At 43.2% G+C, this 20152-nt stretch overlaps 1 protein-coding gene and 1 non-coding gene across 2 annotated transcripts in view; both read right to left on the bottom strand.

Annotated features, from left to right (window-relative positions):
• Positions 1-20152, bottom strand: part of Ano2 (anoctamin 2) — a gene marked incomplete at its 5' end in the record, with an annotated part of 300185 nt that overhangs the window by 124791 nt on the left and 155242 nt on the right. The window contains 2 exons of the mRNA XM_051173071.1: positions 11454-11561; positions 16815-16897. Of these exons, the coding sequence (XP_051029028.1) occupies positions 11454-11561; positions 16815-16897 (191 nt within the window). The remainder of the gene's footprint in view (positions 1-11453; positions 11562-16814; positions 16898-20152) is intronic.
• Positions 7803-7904, bottom strand: LOC127213062 (U6 spliceosomal RNA). Its single transcript, XR_007833611.1, has one exon. It is a non-coding gene; the product is annotated as a U6 spliceosomal RNA (small nuclear RNA).

Raw genomic sequence — 20152 nt, 5'->3', positions numbered from 1 at the left:
AATGACTAACTCCCCCAAACCACAAACAACTGAATGGAATAAGGAATACAATTCAAGATACAAAAATAGAATTTAATAAAGAGGTAGAAATATTGAAGAAACTCTAAAGTTAAATGAAGACAGAAATTAAAAGTCCACCTAGTCAAATGAAAAGTTCCATGGACAATCTTATGGATCATGAAATAGACAGAATATCATATTGGGGCTTAAAGATAAGATAGTGGAACATGGATCATGCACACACACACACACACACACACACACACACACAAAATGACAACCTGAAAAACAAAGGACACATGAGCAGGATATTTGGAACACCATGAGAAAAATCAAACACACAAATTGTGGGCACAAGAGAAAGACTCTTGGTCAAAGGAATAGGAAATGTTTTCAATAAAACTCATTAAAATAATTCCCTAAATCTTGAGAAAGAGATGAACATATATGCATGAACAAGACCCCAAAAGAAATTCCCCATGACATAGTACAATTAAAACACTAAAGACACAGAATAACGAAAAGATAGTAAAAGCTGCAAGAGAGTAGAGCCAAGTCTCACACAAAGGCAGGCCCATAGAATAGCTTGCTATGTGACAGAAGTTGTTAAAGCCAGAAGGGCCAAGACAAATGTATTCTAATGATGGAGATCACAAATAGAGACAAAAAAGGAGAGTCAACTACAGATGCCAATAAAACCTGAACTACAGATGCCAATGAAACTAAAAAGCATGTATATACCTTAAATACTTACATTCAACTAACCTACTGAAATTAAAAACTAAATCAGGATGCAATAAATAAGTTAAATATCCCTAACAATGAGAGCAAAACAGGAATAAAAATTCCTTCTATCAAAAACAAACAAACAAAAGCCCAGGAAAGGATAGATGCATTTCAGACTTCTACAAGGTCTTCAAATATTACCCACATCATTCCACAAAATAGAAAGGAAGGAAACCAACTGTTAGGCCAGAGAGATGGCCCTCAGATGCCTCAGTGATTTAGAGTCCTGGCTATTCTTTTAGAGCAGAGGTTCTCAACCTTCCTAATGCTGCAACCCTTTAGTGGAGTTCCTCATGTTGTAGTGAGCCCCAACCATCACACTGTTTCCATTGCTACTTTATTACTGTAATTCTAATGTAATTACATTAGAATTGTAATGTAAATATCAGTGTTTTCCAATGGTCTTAGGCAATCCCTCTGAAAGAGCCATTCAACCCCCAAGGGATTTTGACCTTCAGGTTGAGAACCACTGTTCTAGAGGACCTACTGTAGATTCCCAGCAGCCGCATGATGGCTTAAAATCATCTGGAACTCCAGTCCAGGGATCTGATACTTTCTTCTGGCCTCCATAGGTACTAGGTATGCATGTGGCACACAGCAACACTCATACATATATAAAATAAATTTAAAAATGTATTACTCTGATAGATATAAAACTAAAAAGGATATAACAACAATAAGAAAATTACAGTGCTGATCTCCCTGATGAATATAAATGTAGACGTTCTCACTGAAATACTTGTAAACAGAATTCAAGAGCACAATGAAAAGACTATTTGCCATAGTCAAGTTAGCTCCATTTTAGGGTTACATAAATAATTATATCAATAAATATAATTCATCATATAATGGACCCAAATATAGAAATCACACAATCATCTCAAAAGACACAGAAAAGGCTTTTTGAAAAATGTAACACTTTTTCATAATAAAAGTCATGAAGAGGGCTAGAAATGGGGGGGTACATTCCAACATAACAAAGACTATATATCATAAACCTACAGCCAACATCACACTAAATGGAGAAAAGTCCAAAGCATTATCATTAAGGTGAGGCATGAGACTAGCATGTCCACTCAACTTCTATTCAATACCGTATTTGAAGTTTATCTAGAGAAGTAAACAATAGAATAAAATAAAAACTCTATAAATAGGAAAAGACTTTAAAGTATCCTTTTTTATTTTTTGCAGATGCTATGACACTAAACATCACAGACTCTAAAGACTCTACCAAAAACAAAACAAAACAACAACAACAAAAAAAACACAAACAAAAAACACCTTTTAGAGATGATAAACACTTTGGGCAAAGTACAAAATTAATACATAAAAAAGCAGAAGTCGTTCTATATACCAATGACAATCATGCTGAAAATAACAAATTCACAGTAGTCACAAAAAATTAAAAACCAAGGAAATAAAAGACATCTACAACAAAGGTCAAGACATCAAAGAAAAAAATTGAGGAAGAGAGGAGAAGGTGGAAAGAGCAACACAGATCAGAAAACTCAATATTGTGAAAATAGTCATCACACCAAAAGTAATCTACAAATCCAGTGCCTTCCCAAGCAAGACTCAAGAGACATTCTTCATACACACAGGCACGCACGCACGCACGCACGCACGCACGCACACACGCACACACACACCAACAAAACAAAACACCTTAAATTTTATTTGGAAATACAAAGAAACAAAGTTAGACAAAGCAATCTCAGAAACTATCTACTGAGGGAGTTACCATCAGACCTGATTTCAAGTTATACTAGAGCCACAGTTATAAAAATAGTACCATTATGCCACAGAACAGACACATGGATCATTGGAAAGGAAAAGAATCCTAGCTATAAATATAAAGAATTCCACACAACTCCAGCTTCACTTTAATAATAATAATAAAACATTTTTGACAAATAGAGAGCTGAAGACAAATAGAATGCAGAAGAAAGGAAGTACATTTCCACCTCTCATCCGTTATAAAACTCAACTTCAGATGGATCAAAGAGCAAATTATAGGACCAAGAACCCTGACATTGCTAGAGGAGAAAGTAGGGAATATGCTCACATATGCAGGCATAGGTAAGGATACTCCATAAGACTCTGAAAGCACAAAAACTAGGACCAGCAATCGACATATGGGGGTCTTGTGAAACAAAAATGCTTCTCGATAGCAGAGAAAACTGTTAATTGAGTGAAAAGGCTGCCAACAGGATGGGAATAAATATTTGCCAGCTATACATCTGATAGACAGTAACTAGAATATACACGGGACTCAAAAAAAAAAAAAACTAAACTTCAAGAAAACAAACAACCCAATTAAAAAATGGGCTGTGGAACTGAATAGCAAGTTCTCCAAAGCAGAAATACAAATGGTTAGGAAACACTTTTAAAAGCATTCAACATCTGAAGCCACCAGGAAAATGTAAATCAAAACTACTTTTAAAATTCCATCTTGCCCAAATCAGAATGGCCATCAGCCGGAATACAAATTATAACACATGCTGGCATGGCTGTGGGTAAAGAGGGACCCTTATACACTGCAGACAGGGGCACACACCGATATATCTGCAGGGTTCCACTGATGAACTATGGCAACCAACACTCTGGGAGAAGGGAGGCACAGCACGCAGGAGTGCAGCCTCTGGTGATTCCTTCAGGCTTTGTCAGGTGGTTTCAAGCCCACAGTCACACGAATAGCTTTAGTAAGCTCCATAGGACACAAAACAAAAGGCACGAACACGGTGAAGAGAATTGTGGGGAAGATGAGAGCCTGACAGGGCTGATGGGTAGGAGGGATACCGAGGGAGGGGGGTCACTAAAGTACGATATAAACATGTATGAAATTGTCAAAGAACAAATTTACCAATAAAAATAAAGCTTTGCCTATAGCAACATGTAAAATTGTGTTGAACTCTGTGCAAAAAGGGTCAGTCCCAAACTTCAGTGACAGGAACATACAGGAGCCCGCCAAGAACTGTGGGGACATCACAGATGAGTGGCTGTCCTCACTCAATGATTTATAACAGCACGTTCCTTTCCCTGACCCTTGCTTCTTTTTCTCATTTCCACCACAGAAATTCTCAAGAGTGGTGTCAGAATCACCAGTTGCCTTTTCAAAATGGAACCTGTCTCGCCAACTACCTGGCCCATACACCATTCCCCTCACCATTTCATGCTGAAGCAGAGAACGTCTCTTAGATGGCTAGTCCCTGTGGCTTGCAGGCTCCCAGCCAAAGACTACACTTCCCAGCCCTCTTTTTACTAGGTGGGGTCTTGTGGCTGGAAACCACCAATGAGTGACAGAGGTGAAGAAGTCAACTCCAAGCTCAGATCCTTTATTACTCCTAGGAAGGCACCTTCTGCAATCAAACATGATCAACCACCCTCAGTTGTTTCCTTTGTTCCATCTATTTTTCTGCTTTGTGTGTGTGTGTGTGTGTGTGTGTGTGTGTGTGTGTGTGTCTGTCTGTCTGTCTGCATGTGTGTCTGTGTCTGTAGCCATTTCTTCTGGCTAGAAATTCTTCATGGAGATGGGGCCAGAGGTGAGAAGTGTGAGCTACACCTGATGAGAGATGACAGAGGAGAGTCACAGAATGAGAAAGCAGGAGCCAGAAGAGCCAGAATCAAATCAGTTAGTTAAAAATGAATAGAAACAAGAAAGAGTAGTATATAAAATTTCCAGGACGCAGCCTTCTGCAACAGTTGTATTTTGTAAGCTCCATGTCAGCCTGGTAGTGACACTGTTGCCTTGTCCTCCTCATCAACTATGAAGAATGACAAGAGAAGGGAGATAATTGCCTTAGGGTCATAAGACTTCAGAGCTTATCCACTGAGCTCAAGGATAGGTCTGAGACACATGGGTACCAATCCTATTTCAAACGACCTTCAAGTTAAGCGCCCATCATCCTACAGTGCATAAGCCCATACAGATGAAGGCTATCACTCAGAACTCTCTTAGTACTGAAAAGGATCCACCAGATACTCAGATCTGAAAGATGAGGAAAAATATTAGGCTGGGTGCAAATGAAAAGATCTCAAAGAAGATCCAGCTTCAAACTCCATCTTCTCTATGTAAATCCTTGGTGAAGTGAGTCTCTTCCCAAATATATCTCTGCCGATAAGAAAGATTCTCAGTCCCCAACAAGAGACTAAAAACTTATCTTATTTTTGACCTTCATATTGTTGTTATTTTCAGAAAAGGGCTCAGGGGAACTTTGAGCTGTAGAACATTCGAACAAGCTATCAACATCCTGCATGGAAGTCTGGATGCGTACCCACCTTGGCCCACAGAGAGAGACCCAGACAGTGCCTCGACCCTGCTCCTTATCCCCCAACCCCCAAGCTCTGGCAGCCACTCAGCTTCCGGGTACTGATGTCCCAGCCTTGGTGGAAGGCTGTACACTTTTGCATAATTTATTCCACATGTGTGTTTGTTGGACCTGCCAGAGGCATCTGTTGTAAATGTTTCAATGCCTTAAGTTTTGATGAGCTTTCTTTAGAAATAACTGTCCCTGGGGTGTTCATAGAATAGTAAATTAACACCCATCTATCCACACAGCTCCTCCTGGCCCAGCCCTGCTTAGTTTCACTGTTCCCTATAAAACATTCATGGCCTAGAACATCACAGACAGTGCCAGGCAGGACAGGAGGATGGGTCCTACATCCATGTTGAGTAAATATTTGGGTGACAACAAGTTCCATGAGGTAACTCCTCAGAATTAGTTAAACAGGATTTTGTTTTAAAGTCCTCCCCACCCTACACCCACTCTCTCTCCTCTTTTCTCTCTCAGTTACTTACACAATTATTTCTAACAGCTCAATGACTTAGGGATGGTCTGAAGTGAGCTGTTAAGAATACTGACTATTCATGTATCCATTCATAATGTCAGTGCTGAGCATTCTTGTATTTTCCCCAAATGCTGAACTCTAATCTCCAGTGATCTTTCACCTCTTTACCCAAGCCAGGGTGTGCATGGTCTGGAGCTTAGAAACAGACCATGTATTGACTGGACTTTAGTGCCAGTACTCTGTGAGATGCTCTCAGATCCACTCTCTGTGATCCACCCCCTGCCTCTGCTCCCTGATGAAGTGAACTGGTTTCTAAAACCCATACATCCCACAGGGATTTATTGACTGACCTTTGAGTCTATTGAGCCAGTGGGAGATACTGATGGGAAACTGGATGGTGGAGCCTGGGGATATTCAAGGTATCTCTTTCTCTCTCCGGCACTCTATCTCTTTAGGTTGTGCTTCCAGAGGGGCTGCTCTCCCTGCAGGGTTCCAGTTCCCATGGGTTGGTCATGACTCCCAGTTCCAATGGCATCAAGGCCCCTTTGTCCTTCCTGTGCTGAGTCACAGCTACTCCCACTGTTGCTAATCTCTCTTTGCCTCAGTGACCCTTATCTGCCTCAGCATCACTCCTTCTAACACCTTTATAATTAGTTCCTTGTGTTATGGTCTTTCCCACTGCTCTATGCAGAATGAACTTGCTTTGGGACTATACTATAACACAAAGTTTATGGTAGAAAGGATGCATGGGCTGGAAATAGAAGGGCTTGGATGAACTCTCAGGGGGTTGACAAGCAAAACTGAGCTCAGCTTTGTAGTCTTGCCATCCATATCTAGCGTCTTGCTTCGATTTATTCCTCTGCCACCTTATATGAACAGCGAAAGAGATTATACTGGCAATGGGGTTTTCTAGGTTATTCTATCTGCTTAGAAAACAAACCAACCATTTCTATTAACAGTTCCAGACCCCGTCATATTCCTAACACCACAAATATCTATGCTTATCTTCCTGAGTTCCCTTTACTATCTGCTGACCCTCTTGCTGAATGCTGAGCAAATTTGACCCCCTGCTGCTTTGGGTAAATAGTGTCACTCTGCTAGGATCTATGACAGAGCCACTACCCAGGCAGCACACAGTCTCTTACCGGGTTTTCAGAGGACTATAGTCCTCCCTGACTTTCACTGAGGGAGGGCAGCATCAAGCATGACTCTTTAGCTGTGTGTAAAGATCTACAGAGGGAAGATCCAGAGGCTCCAAGTTAAGAGAACTCTGTAGTTTTACCACATGAAGATCAGTTTGAGCAAATGACTGCCCTTACCGAATCTGATTTCTCATGTCAGAATTGGGAACCAATAGGGTTTGAAACTGAAATGGAATATTAGTGTATAGCCTTGAACATATTGAACATTCTATAAGTATTCCTTACATCATCATTATTGCCATTTTTTGATGTCAAGTTGTTTAAACATCACCAAGAGCACCTATAAGACTAGCCAAAGTAATGCAAAAATTACATAGGGGACAGTCCAGTTCTAAGGATGGGCTAATGACCAACATCAGTGTGGCACTGTCAGTGAAGAAAATTACCGATTCTCAGAAGGGCAGAAGTCTAATGCCTATTTTCTCCACAAGACAAAAGGGGCAGAAAAGGCCCCCTCCCATAGAGGGGCTATCCTGAATGACAAAAGATGAAAGTGCACTGGTAAGCCCATGCTCTGACTTGGAGTGTGTTAACCCCTGGGCCTCACCATACTGGTCCTCCTCAACAAGGGTACATAGTTATTACCTTATTATAGCACAGAGTATGTTGTTTCAAATGAGTGTCATCATGATATGATGTTCATTGTTGTTGGGTAAATTTTATATATTTTTAATGGATGGGTATAACCAATAACATACTTAATGATGAAAGATGATTTTTCTTCTAAGATCAAGCACAAGACAATTATGTTCTCACTATTTTTATCTAACACTGTGTAGATCAGTGGAAAAGAGCTGTCTAGATATAAATTCACTCATTAATAGTAGATTAACTTTAGGAGAATGTCAAATAATTCATAGGTAAAATACTCCTTTAATAGACAACAAAGTATCCCCATGTAAGGACTTCATTTGGATTTTCCATATTATGCAAAAATTATCTCAAGTGTTCATAAACTAAGTATAAGGGTATAGTTCCTTAAATATAAGGAACTATAAAATTCTTCATGCCATTGAGCTAGGCAAACTTTCTTTGGAATGCATCATAGACCTGTGTATCATCCTTCGGCAGGGCCATGTTAATCATTGTATTGTTCCAATTTTAGTAAATGTGTTTAGAAGTGAGCACGATGCAATAATTGCATACACAAGAGTACAATTGACAAAGGAAAAATGGGGGACTTGTTATTTAAATGCTATCATCAGTAAAATAAGAATAAATGCTTATAAATATTATCTGATATAAGACTAGTGTCCCAGATATATAAAAACTCTATTTTGTAATGAAAAGTCAATTCACATAATTTTTAATATGTGATTTAACTAGACATTTTTTGAAAGAAGACATAGAAATAACTAATAGCACAGAATCAGATGTTTGGCATCATTATTCACTATAGAAATGCAAATTAAAGCATCAACGAGCTGTCACTTCTATCAGTAGGATGAATGAAGTTAAAACACACATGATAAGTTTCTAATGTAGAAATAGCATAACCACTTATCAGAGGTTGACAGATGACCCAGTAATCCTATTTTTAAACTCACACACTACACACACACACACACACACACACACACACACACACACACACACACACGGAAATATAAACACATAAGTAAATAAGAATCAGACACAAATATTCATAGCATTACTGTTTATAATTGGAAAAATGAAGATCACTCAAACAGTCCTCAATCAATTGATGGATAAATAAAAGAAACCAAATTCCAAACGTGGTACACTACTTGGCAATAATCAGTGAGATGCTGACATAAGCTATGACATGTATCCATTTTCCCAAGTGAGAAGCTAAATACCACATTAGGTGAACCAATTTGCACAAAACTCCAGAACAACAGATCTCAAGACACTGAAAGAACATTAGTGGTTTTCCATAGCTTGGCAACTGGGTATAGGAATAGTTTTTTAAAAGTTGTATACAAATGTTTTGCTTTGCTTTGCTTTGCAGTGCTGGGGAATGAACCCAGGAACTTGTGCATTTTGGGAAAACATTTCGCCACTGAGCCACATCCCCAGCTGGGTATAGAAATTCTTCTTGTCAGAACAATAAAACTTCTTTGAACATATATTGTACAGAACAACTGCATAAATCCATGAAGATACTGAAAACTACTGAACTATATGGGTGAGTTTTAGGCTGTGTATTCTATTTTTGCTATTTTGAAACTAGGTCTCAGAGAGCTCAAGTTGACCTCGAACTCATTAAGTACTGAAAGAATGTGACCTCCAACTCCTAACCCTGCTGCCTCTGCCTCCCAGTGCTGCATATGTCGCCATGCACACACCAAACCTGGATGGTTTTTAAAGTAAGAGACTTAAATCTCAATTTTAAATGTATGTGATGTATTCAAATTTGTAAGAGGAAAAAATAGTTGGTGAGTCTCTGGGGTTGAACAGAACCAGTGAGTTGCTCCCCCATATCAGCTGTGTGGTCCTAGGGAGTGTCTCATGTCAATGTGAACCTCAGTAAAGGATAATGCTTTTATCACCAGTAGGAAGGTAGGTGTGGAGAGAAGATAGAGCATTGGGGTAACAGTGAAGGGGTGTGCAGATGGACCCCTGGGGTGGAAGCAGTGCATCCAAGCTTAGCTAGACTTTGGCACTTAGTTCCAGTCGGCTGCCTAGAACAGGTGCCCTCCATTGCCGTCTCATACTCCTTGATGCCTGAAACGTGTTCTGCAGTGGGAGCCTCATGCTTCTTCCTCCAGGAAAGGGAGCCTCATCAGCTATCAATGCAGAACATGTCCATCATCACTATCACCCATCCATGCTTAGATTTATAGCACAGGAAGAAGCATTTACAGTATTCCCGGAACTGAAAGAACACGAGAAGGATCCTGACAATCAAACACAGGCCATGTTTATCTCCTTGCACTGCTCACTGGGAAACTCATTTCCTGCCACTGCCCATTAGATGTTTTGAGCTTTGCATTCTCAACAGGGTAGTGAAAAGAGATGCTGGGCGGTACAGTATAAACATATGCATCATTCATAATGCATTCAGATGTTTTTTAATTATTCATAGTTCCCGAAAGTTATTTGACCTATCATGCATATATATTCAAGCAATATTTATATTAGAACCACAGCCCCACGTTACAGAATTCCAGCTCATTGGTGTTCCCGTCTATGGAATTAAAATTAAATGAGTCAGGGCTGGAAGGATGGCTCCATGGTTAAGAGCACTTCCTGTTCTTCCAGAGGAACCAGGTTTGTCTCCCAACACCCACATCAGACAGTCCACAACCCCCTGTACCACTGGCTCTGGGAGGACCAGACATCTCTGGCCTCTTCGGGAACTTGCACTCACTTGCACATACCCAGACATTTATGATTGAAAATAATAACAAAGTATCTTAAAAAATTAAATGAGTCACTGGTCAACAAAAGTTCTATGTGATTTATATAAAGTTATCTATTGCATATTGTTCTAGGGTGGAGAAGAAAAGTTTTGTGGAGTTGTTGAGGCTGACAGAACACAGACTATAGGCTTTGTGATGAAGGGCAGTGACCATTAGCCTTTTCTAAGACCGAATTCACTATTTCTCTGACTAACTGATGTTCTTGGACTTAGTCTAGAGGAGAAAAAACAAAAAAATCAAAAAACCACAGACTCCCCACCCCCTTCTATTTAAGTCTTATTTTCTCTTAAAAAAAAAAAATTGCTAGTATTCTGAGCTCAAAAACACCACATTCTTCTGTTTTGGTATTTGCATAAATTTGCATGTTAACATGAATGGTTGCAACTTAAAGAATGTAAAATATAATAAAATTTGAATTCATATCCAGGATGAAGAAAAGACACATTGAAAAACAACAGATTTTCACTCTTGTTGACTTTTTTTTCTTCAGAAATTGGATTTAGGAAAGACATAAACACACAATCTTGATGTAAAAGCAGGGCTGCACTCAGAGACAGGTACTGCCAAGGAGGACGCACATACACACACATTCACGCACCATGACTATTTACAAATGGCAGCAATTCCTTAAACCCAAAGAACATCGCATTCTTCCTTGCGGGCCCACCCAGTAGGATGAAATGTACGGAACACCATGTGAATAACTCGAGCAAAAACAGCTTTTGCCTCTGCATTTATTCTGGGGACAATGTGCCGTGACGGTTAAACACAGAGGCAAAGGTTAGAACTCCTGTTGTAGCTAATTATTGGCTGTGTGACTTCTAGCCACTGATACAATCTTTAGATATAGCTTCCCTTCGTGAGCTCTCCTTTACATTCCATTTTTACCAGCTTTGTAGATTATTCACTAAATGTGAATTCAGTGCACCTAGGACATTAGCTGGTAGGGAACCCGGATCCAGGGAGGGTAAGTAGCTGTGTAGGGCTTGGTATGGTAAGGGGTACTTAGGTAATACATCCACAGGAGACAGTCTGGGGATGGGTTCTGCATTCTCTAATGTGCCCTCCTATTTTGTCCACACAGTTCCACAAGGACCTTCATGGATCTAGTCACCATGATAGCCTGTTCCCCACAGACTCCAGCTATACTGGATGATGGCAGACATTAAGTTCTCATTCCGTCCTGGCCATAGTCACTCCTTTCCACAGCCAGTGTCCCACCACTAAGGTCTCCACATAGCACAACAGTTACCAACAAAGACCAGAAAGAGCTATGAGCATAGCTTCTCACCTCATCATCCTCAGGCGAATTCGCATCCAGCTTCTGAACCACCGACTTGCCGCTCTCCTTCAACAGTTTCTCTCTTACTTTGGTTTCATACTCAGGCCGGGAGTGTTCCTACACCAAAGCGTCAGTAAACAGAGTTAGTAAACAGGAAGGAGCATGACCTGGGCTGTGGGCCTGTGGATCAGAATCACACGCCACAAGTACATCAAACTGGGTTTAGGAATGGACGCTGTCAGACATGATTTGCCACGTGACACAATGACAAGGGGGCGCTATACCAAGAACACAATGTTGCAGGGGGAAGTGAGACACACAACACTTACTGTCACACTGAGAACCAAACCTTGGAACGTTCCTGGGGTTGGCACCGGTGTTGAGAAAGGAGAGAGAAGATGTTAACCTGGCAGCTGACACCACGAGAAGCTATGTGCTTTGCAGAACAATCTGTCAATGGGAGGCGAATTGCGCTGCCCCCACCCGCTACCCCCACTGTCCTCCTGCCTCAATCTCACTTACAAGGAGCCCAGTCCTTCCCGGAAAGATTTGTGCCCCACAGCTAGGAGTTTGGGTAAGCAACAGTACTTCTCTGTTCCATGATTCTGCAGGCCAAAATAGTAGCCAATAAACATCGAAGTCAAGGTGGTCATGGGGGAATCTTAAAACTTATTTCCTGGATCCTTCAACATAGCATGGGTGAGAAATTCCCTGGGGAATACAGCAGCATGTGATCACTCAAGAATCATTTTTAGGCTATTGTGCCAATCCACCCTGGATTATCAGTCCCCAGGCTTGGGAAAGGGCTCCCAATGAGTGAAGAGGAAGGAGCATTGACAAATCATATCACCTCGGACACTGGGCCAGGAAGAGTCACAGCTCACTTCAAAGGGAACTAAGGTTAGCGACAGGCCTCACTCGACAGGCCTCCGAACAGTGGCTAGCTCCAAGATGAACCCCTGAGGTGTGAGGACTTCATGTCCATGTTCATTTTCTAAGCAAAGCTCCTAAGTAGACTTGCAAATGGAAACAGCTTCGAGAAGCACTCTTCCACTTCATGGAATGTGGCGTCAGACCCCTAAGCACAGATTCAGGTGGCAGCAGGTTCCACTGTCCAGACAACACACACCTCTTTGTCACCACCTATAGGTCAGAGACACTAGTGGCCAAGCTGCTAGACACCTGGCACTAATGATTATGGAGCGTAGCATGTCATGATGGGTGATAGCATCTAAGTGCCTTTGCAGGCCCTCTGCCTTCCCATAATCTCCCAAGGCACACCAGACCCGCCCCTTCCAGGAGCCCGTCTAACAGCTGTGCTGTATCCACCAGCCACGCTCTCCAGTTTCCTAGAGTTACACAGCTTACCACACACACTGCAGTGCAGGCGTGGTGTAGCCATGCACACACATTTTGCCCTTTCTCTCTGGCTGTGCCCACCTAAGAGTCTTGTCCATTCTGTATTCTTTTGTATTTCTCACAGTGACCGGTCCATGCTTAATGCACAGAAATCTCTAAATGTAGCTGACGCTCACTTCGCTTTGGCTTTCACCGTTCCCCATCCTCCAGCACGGCATTCCCTAAGGTGTACTCCAAGATACTTTCAGTGAAAGGAGACTCCAGGATAATATCTCCCAAGAAATTATCCTTCTGAGACCCTCAGTGAGACTCTGAAAGTTCTAGAAAGCATTCCCGCTAAAGACACTTCGGCTCACCATTTCCCACAGAACAGCTGGGATCCTGCTGGAATAGTTTGGGAAATGTGGACTCAAGTTTTCCACCCTGACTACCGACGTCCCTTTTGCTTTGCTTCTCCATTATGCCGATGTAAGTCATAATTAAAAGCCGTGGCAACACTATCTATCAGGGGCCGGAATATGTGTTCTAAACCCTGCCATACCCCAGAGGCTTTTCTCCTTATGTCTTCGATATAGGGACTAAAGGTGACTCTGGGGCTCTCCCTTTATGACCAGCAGGGTGATTCCAACCCATCTCTGGATTTGTTGTAGCTATGGCCCACTTACTTCACCCAAGCTCAGACCTCGTTTGTCCCTTTAGAAGCCCAGCCTTTTGACACACAGAGGCCAGATGTCCTTTATTCAGCAGATTAAACAAGGATAGCCCTGTTTGCAGTCAAGCAGACCCAATGCGGTTACAGATTCCCTCCAAGGCTGGGCAGATAAGCCCATGGGGCAGTGCAGAATCTAGTTCACACTCCACCACAAGCAGATCAATGGTCCCTGCGCATAAACTCCCTACATGGCTGATCCGATGCCAAATTCCATGAATCTCCAGAAGCTATTCCCATCAGGAAGTCCCCTCAGGAGCTGGCCTGAATGAAGGCTTCAAGTCGGATGCAGATGATCTGAGGTCAGTGAAGACAGACGGACAGGACACTGGACACTAAGGCATCCTTCAGTCCATCTACAAAGATATCCACCCTGTACTGTCCCTGTGGGTTGACCCTAAGAACTGGTTGCTCACCTACCCCCTGACCGTCATAAGAAAGCAAAGTCCAGTCTTTGTCTATTTGTATACCAGTTTATAAACTGGACTTGTGCCAGCCTGTTTGTCCCGCTGCTACATGTAAAGAACACCCCATGTAGGAGTAAAAAAGGCCCGTGTGCATCAACTCCAGTGTTCTCCCTGAGGAGGTGCATGTTTCCTGGAGAAGGCCACAAGGGAAAAGAACATTTTGAGAGGATCCCTGATCCTAAGGAAAACATTCCTGGCCTTCTAGGGCACCTCCCTTCCTCTTCCCAACACTCAACTAACACCCACATCCCTCCTGTCACTTACTTGACTGCAAGTTAAACGCACCTCAATATGTAATAATTTATATGAACCCCAGGGTTCCTATGCTAGTCACACACACCTTGTCTACCTGTCTTCTACTCTTTCCCAGGAGACACAGATAACAATCAATGCCAACCCTGATCTGGCCACCAGATGGTACTGGTTACTTTGTCCCTCACAGGCTCCTCACCCCTGTCTCCTCCAGTCATCACACCCTTCAAGGCATCTTTTCAAGGCATCTTGTTATTACTGATATATCTCCCTAGCTTGCCAGATCCGGGCCGTGGTTGCTGATTCCTGCTTAGGGGTGCCCCTTATTCCCTCTTTTGACCATTTTAATCCAGCAAGTTTTCAAACTCCTGATTTCTCTTTGTAAGATTTTTACGTCTTGGTGCAAGTAACTGGAACCCAGGGCATGGGCATACCAAGCAGGTACCCTGCTATTAAGCTGCATCCCCAGCCCATAAAACCATATTTTCCCTTCACTGGACCTGGGATAGCTGGTCCTACCTCTCAGGAGAGAGCTATTCCCCCCCCAGCACTCAGGAAAAATGGCCTACCTCTCACCACAGGTGTACACCTTACCTAGGAAGCACACTAGAGCTGACCCGGTTGCAGGGAAACCTACCCTGAGGGTACTGAGACCAGGATTGCTGACCCTGGGAACCCAGCTGCCATGTGGTGGCATGGGTAAAAAAAATATGTCCTCTCCCCCTCAGCCACTAGCACCTATGGCAAGTGAGAGAGCTGACCTCAGGAGCTGACCCCTTACCAGCTGCAGCACACAGGAGGGGTCCCTTCACCATGCCTGGACAGCACATTAGTGCTGACCCTGTTGTCAGGTACACTGGTGAGCCAGCCCTGAGAGTATGAGAGCAGGATCACTGACCCCGCTCCCCCCATTTGTCCCCTATAGCAATCGGGAGAAAGGCCCCTGCACCTTGCCTGGACAAAACAGTAGAGCTGGCCCCCAATAGTGTGAGCAGGGGTGGCCTGGATCTCAGGATCCGAGAGCGAGAGAACTGGCCCACCTCCATGCTGCAGGCTGTATTGGGTGAGCTAACTAAGGCAGTCCTGGAGAGCTCACCTGGGTAAGGATGATGATGGACAGCTGGCAGTCTGACCAACCCAGCTACCACCCAGGCCCAGAACCAGGGCTATGAGTTGTCCTACCTCAACATCCACCCCATCTATGATCTGTTGGAGCATGTGAAGGGGATGAACCTACAGATCCAAAACAGCATGATCTCCACAACACAGGACAACAACAGGATATCCAAGAGGAGCCCCAGTGAGAGCCCATTACTGATGGCACAGCAGAAGCCAGAGGTCTAGAGCCAGACCAATGAGTCCTGGCGATGAACATTTGCCAATAAAGATGATGAACTAACGGGTAAACAGTGCGACTCCACAGACCATACTACAACTTCCATGCCAAGATTGTTCTCTCTGTCTCGGTCTCTGTCTCTCATTTGCTTAGTATTTTGGTTTGTCTTTTAAATTTGGTTTGTTTTTTTTTTTTTTTTTTTTTGTGGGGGAAGAGGTTGCAAGGACAGAGGGCGAGGACAGGCAGATGAGCAGGGTTGGGATGCATGATGTGATGTCCACAATCAATCAATAAAAGTTTTTTAAAAACATATTTTCACAAAAGGATTTCCTCTTCCTGTCTTAGCCAGAAGAACTTTCTCTGTATCAGTCTCCCTCCCCTCCCTCCCCTCTACTCTAAATATCTACAGACCAAGCAACACCTTTTTGTACAGAACCCTTTGGGGCTCAGGGACTGAGATGCATAGTCTTCACTCAAGCCTGGAAAATAGTACATGATTGAGGTCTATGTTCAAAACTGAATGGAAATGTAGGGGCACTCTGATCTGAGTCCAGAGTAAGAATGTGGTGAAGGCAAAGCTGGGCCTGACTTCCCTTCCTAGCATACTGGCCATGGGTAGCACAAATAACCCTTGTACACTACAATGTTCAGCTTATCACAGAATGACTAATGCGCTAATTCTCAAAGGAGCTGAAAAGGAGGCTTACTTTTTTATATACCTTAACTATCATCTACCCCACCCCACACCCTCCTGCCCCGAATTAGACTGTGAGGAAATCTACCCTTTGCCTTGGCTCATTTTCTCAATTCACAGTCTAATGGATCCTGCTGAAGTGACTTCTTTGTCAGTTGCCCCAGAAGCCTTCACCCACACCTTCAATACCTCCCCACTTCCATGTCCTATAGGCTCATGGCAATTCTGAAACCTCCCAGTTCTAAACCAATGATTCTTCTCTGGTTTCTTGGTCTCTTGTCACTTGCTTGTGAATCTTGTGCCATCTCTTCTTCAAAAGAAGGCTAATGGATCCTCTAATTGTCTCCAAACCCTACATCTTAACAACCCGAAGGAAGAGTCGGAACTCCCAAGGAAGCATCTGAACTCCCCTTAGTGCTTATAAACCATGACATAGCCAACAGACCATGAGCGGCCCAGCCCGTGACAGCTGATGAGGCTATCACACTTCAGAGCATCTACTTCTAAGAACCAAGAGAAGCAAGGGCCCAGGGCAGTGTGCAAGGGGACTTACTTCTTCCTCGTCTATTCCAGTCAGATCCCAGAAGTAGCCCAGCCGCATCTGTAGTCTCTTCCAGTTTTCCAGAAACATGGTAGCTTAAAAAGAAGGAAAGCATTCCATTGTTTATGAAGAGTGGATTCTGGGTAGCCATTGGGTTTACCAGTGCAGGTGGGACACACACAAAATTCCAGTTCAGAGGCTCTTGTTAAAAGCATTGAGCCCCATGGCTCTCTGCTTGGAGCCGCCCAAAACACTCTACATCCCTGAGCCTACAGCTACACAGTTACCTGCCACTTATGAAGGGGAATTATTCTGAGAAATGCATCAACAGGCAACCTTGTCATCATATGTACTTATATAGACAGTTGTAAGATCATTGTGCAATATAGTCCTAAGGGGCTATTTTGAATGTCTGGTAAATTATCAATGGTCACATTATTATATCACATATGACTTGTATTAAAAGAACAAATGAATTTTTCCTCACTTCTAGATTCTGGAGAAAAAGGACACTGATACCAAGAAATGAGGGAAGATTTAAAGGATAAGGAAAATAAAATTGGTGGGGAAATATAGTTTGGATTTAAAATATTACCCAAAAGCTATATACTAAAGACTTAATTACCCATTGGTAGGCTTTTGGGAGATGACTATCATAAGGACTCAGATCTCTTACAGTATTGATGGCTTAATTATTTTAAGATCTATTGAAAGATGATAGAGCCTTAGGAGATGTGATACAGTTGGAAGAAATGGGTCCCCTGGGTATACTCACAGGGACAATATTTAATCCCCTGGTCCCGTCCTCCTACTTTTTCCTTGCATGATGGTCACTGTGAGATGAGATGTTTCCATCACACACCCCCTACTACCAAAGCAATGGAGCCAGTCAACTGTGGGCTCAATCCTCAGAAACCACAGTGCAAGCAAACGCCCTGTCCTTGAAGAAAACAGAGAAGCTGGATCACACGGGGGTCTGTAGTCTCTTTAATAAGTATATGCAGATTACCTCTGCCGGAAGCTTCGTCATAACTCTTGCTTCTCCACTACCCAACTTATATACTTCTCTCTTGCTTTCTTACAGAAACCTCTTGTGTTATAAGCAAGCACTGGTCACCTTCTAATTTTTTCAGAAATGACCATCCCACACTAAAGCATTGAACACAACCCTTTAGGTATCATCTAAGCTAGATGGATTTTCTATTTGTCATACTCAGCACAAAGCAGCCATGGCCCTTGGAACAACACTGATTTTAGAAAAGCTGTGGCCATCCACAGCTAGCTGCTGGAGGGATCATCAGACTTGGACTCTAACAATGGATTCCAGCAATAGAAATGGGATAGGCAGAGGGAAAATGAATTTCACTGACCAAATTAGTGGATCTTTGAGCTCTCAGCTCTTTCTGGTGTTGAGACCTTCTATCTGCACCTCTTCCATCATTTGCCAACATGTCTCACACCTACATTGCCACTCTACTCATCTTACAGCCACCCCCACCTTCCACTTCCTGGCTGCCATTTCAGGTCTATGGTGCTGCAACAGGACTGAAAACTCTCCCTGAGATCCCAACAACCTGTGTTTGTTGGGCACATCACAGAACCGATCATAACCCCATGCTCGGAACATGCAGCTACTCAAAGCTACCTTTATTTACTTGCAGCTACATCATACTGCTATGGTGTGCAGTTTTCTCCCTTGAACTTGACGCATTTGTTGCTGTGAGTGCGTCTTACCTCCTGAGACTGACACTGGCCTGGGGACACTGTCCTGTTGTTACCCTTCACAGAGGATACACACAGGGCAGGACTTGGAGTACTGATCAACTAGCCTCTCCATGGAAAAGGGGAGGGCAGGCTGTGAGCATGCAGAAGAGAAGCCAGGGACCAATGAGCAGAGGTGTCATGTGGGGTAAGGGAAAAGGAAGGATGCCACCACACTCAGCTTACTTTCATGTACAACATTGATGTTGAGGACCAAGCTATCTTCTTTCCACCCAGTCTTACCCATCATCGCAGGGAATATTATTTCACCCAGTTTATAGGTGAGGACACAGATTAAGCACATGTAAAAAGTAACCAGGAACCACCTTGGCTAAGAGCACTGACTTCAGGGGCATTTAGTAACTGTGGACAGAGCCAGGTCTCCAGTCACTGGCTTTGGGACCCACAGCTGACAAGGAACAGCTGCCTAAGCCTTAGCAGAGTTTTCTCTGCCTCCGTTCAGAGCTATGAGAGCCCTTTGTCACTGCTAATAGAATTCCATCTCCCACTACGGTGGAAGGCTAGATCTGCAGCGTTCTGGGCCGATATTCTGACGGTCTGGGATCTGCAGACCAGTGTCTTCATGATGCAGGGATCTTCAAGCCCTAGTCTCACTGTCACGTGACCTGACTCTCTACTCAGCTGCTTCTTTCCAGCCCATTCCTGGCAAGCCTGGGCCACCTGACACTGCACCACTAATGACAATAATCATGGTAATGAGAGGCATTACTATAATTTTTAATTGTAATTTGTAGGTAATCATGCCTAGGGCTTTTGGCTGCTGCACATAAATACATAATCACGTAAAACACAGCAAGGCTGAAAAAAAAAAAAACCTTCCCTAACCTAGGAAGAAGCCCTGATACAATCCCACCTCTATGTACTTTCCAAGGATGGGGACAGTAAATTGTTGAGGCTCTGTTTACTGACGCTATTGAGTGCAGACCATAGGCAGTGGCTGGGGCTTGAGAGAGTGAAATGTGGCTGAAAGCCTCACCTTGCTGCAGGGGGTGATGCATCTTAGGAAAGTTCAGGAGAGACCATGGGCCCAGGCTTTAAAGTGATGGCTACTCCATGGCCTTAGTATCGACAAAACAAATGAACAGGAATTTGGTTTGCACTAAGTTCAAAATTAAGAACATAGCCTGGGCTCCAGATTGGCTTGACAGGATCTCAGTGTGGCTACACATGTTGTGCTTGGTGGGGTGACACTGGTGCCTGTGGCTTGCCAGGCAGCAAGCTGATCTTTACTTTGTTCTGCTGACTGACAAATCACAGATTCCATCCGCTCCTGCAGGCTACCATCGTGAAGGGCTGCCCAGGTACCTGTGGGAGTCCCCTGAGACTAAGAACTAGAGTGCCCTCTGGAGGTGTTTTGTGGAGACCTAGCAAGACAGAATCTTTCCAGATTGCCTTGCCCAAGAAGAGATGTCCACAGAGAAAGGGAGAAATCTGTGATCCATTTCCCTGGATGCCACTGAGAGCTCATCCTCTTTCCCCCCATTTTCCACTACTTCCTCCTCCTTTTTGCCCTCCTACTTTGTTCCTTATCTTTTAGAAGTCCATGACTTAGGCCACCCTAGTAGGTC

The sequence above is a fragment of the Phodopus roborovskii genome, unplaced genomic scaffold, assembly GCF_943737965.1.
Source record: "Phodopus roborovskii unplaced genomic scaffold, PHOROB, whole genome shotgun sequence".
Taxonomy (NCBI): Eukaryota; Metazoa; Chordata; class Mammalia; order Rodentia; family Cricetidae; genus Phodopus; species Phodopus roborovskii.
The sequence above is the reverse complement of the archived record's forward strand: the minus strand, read 5'-3'. Positions and strand labels throughout refer to the sequence as shown.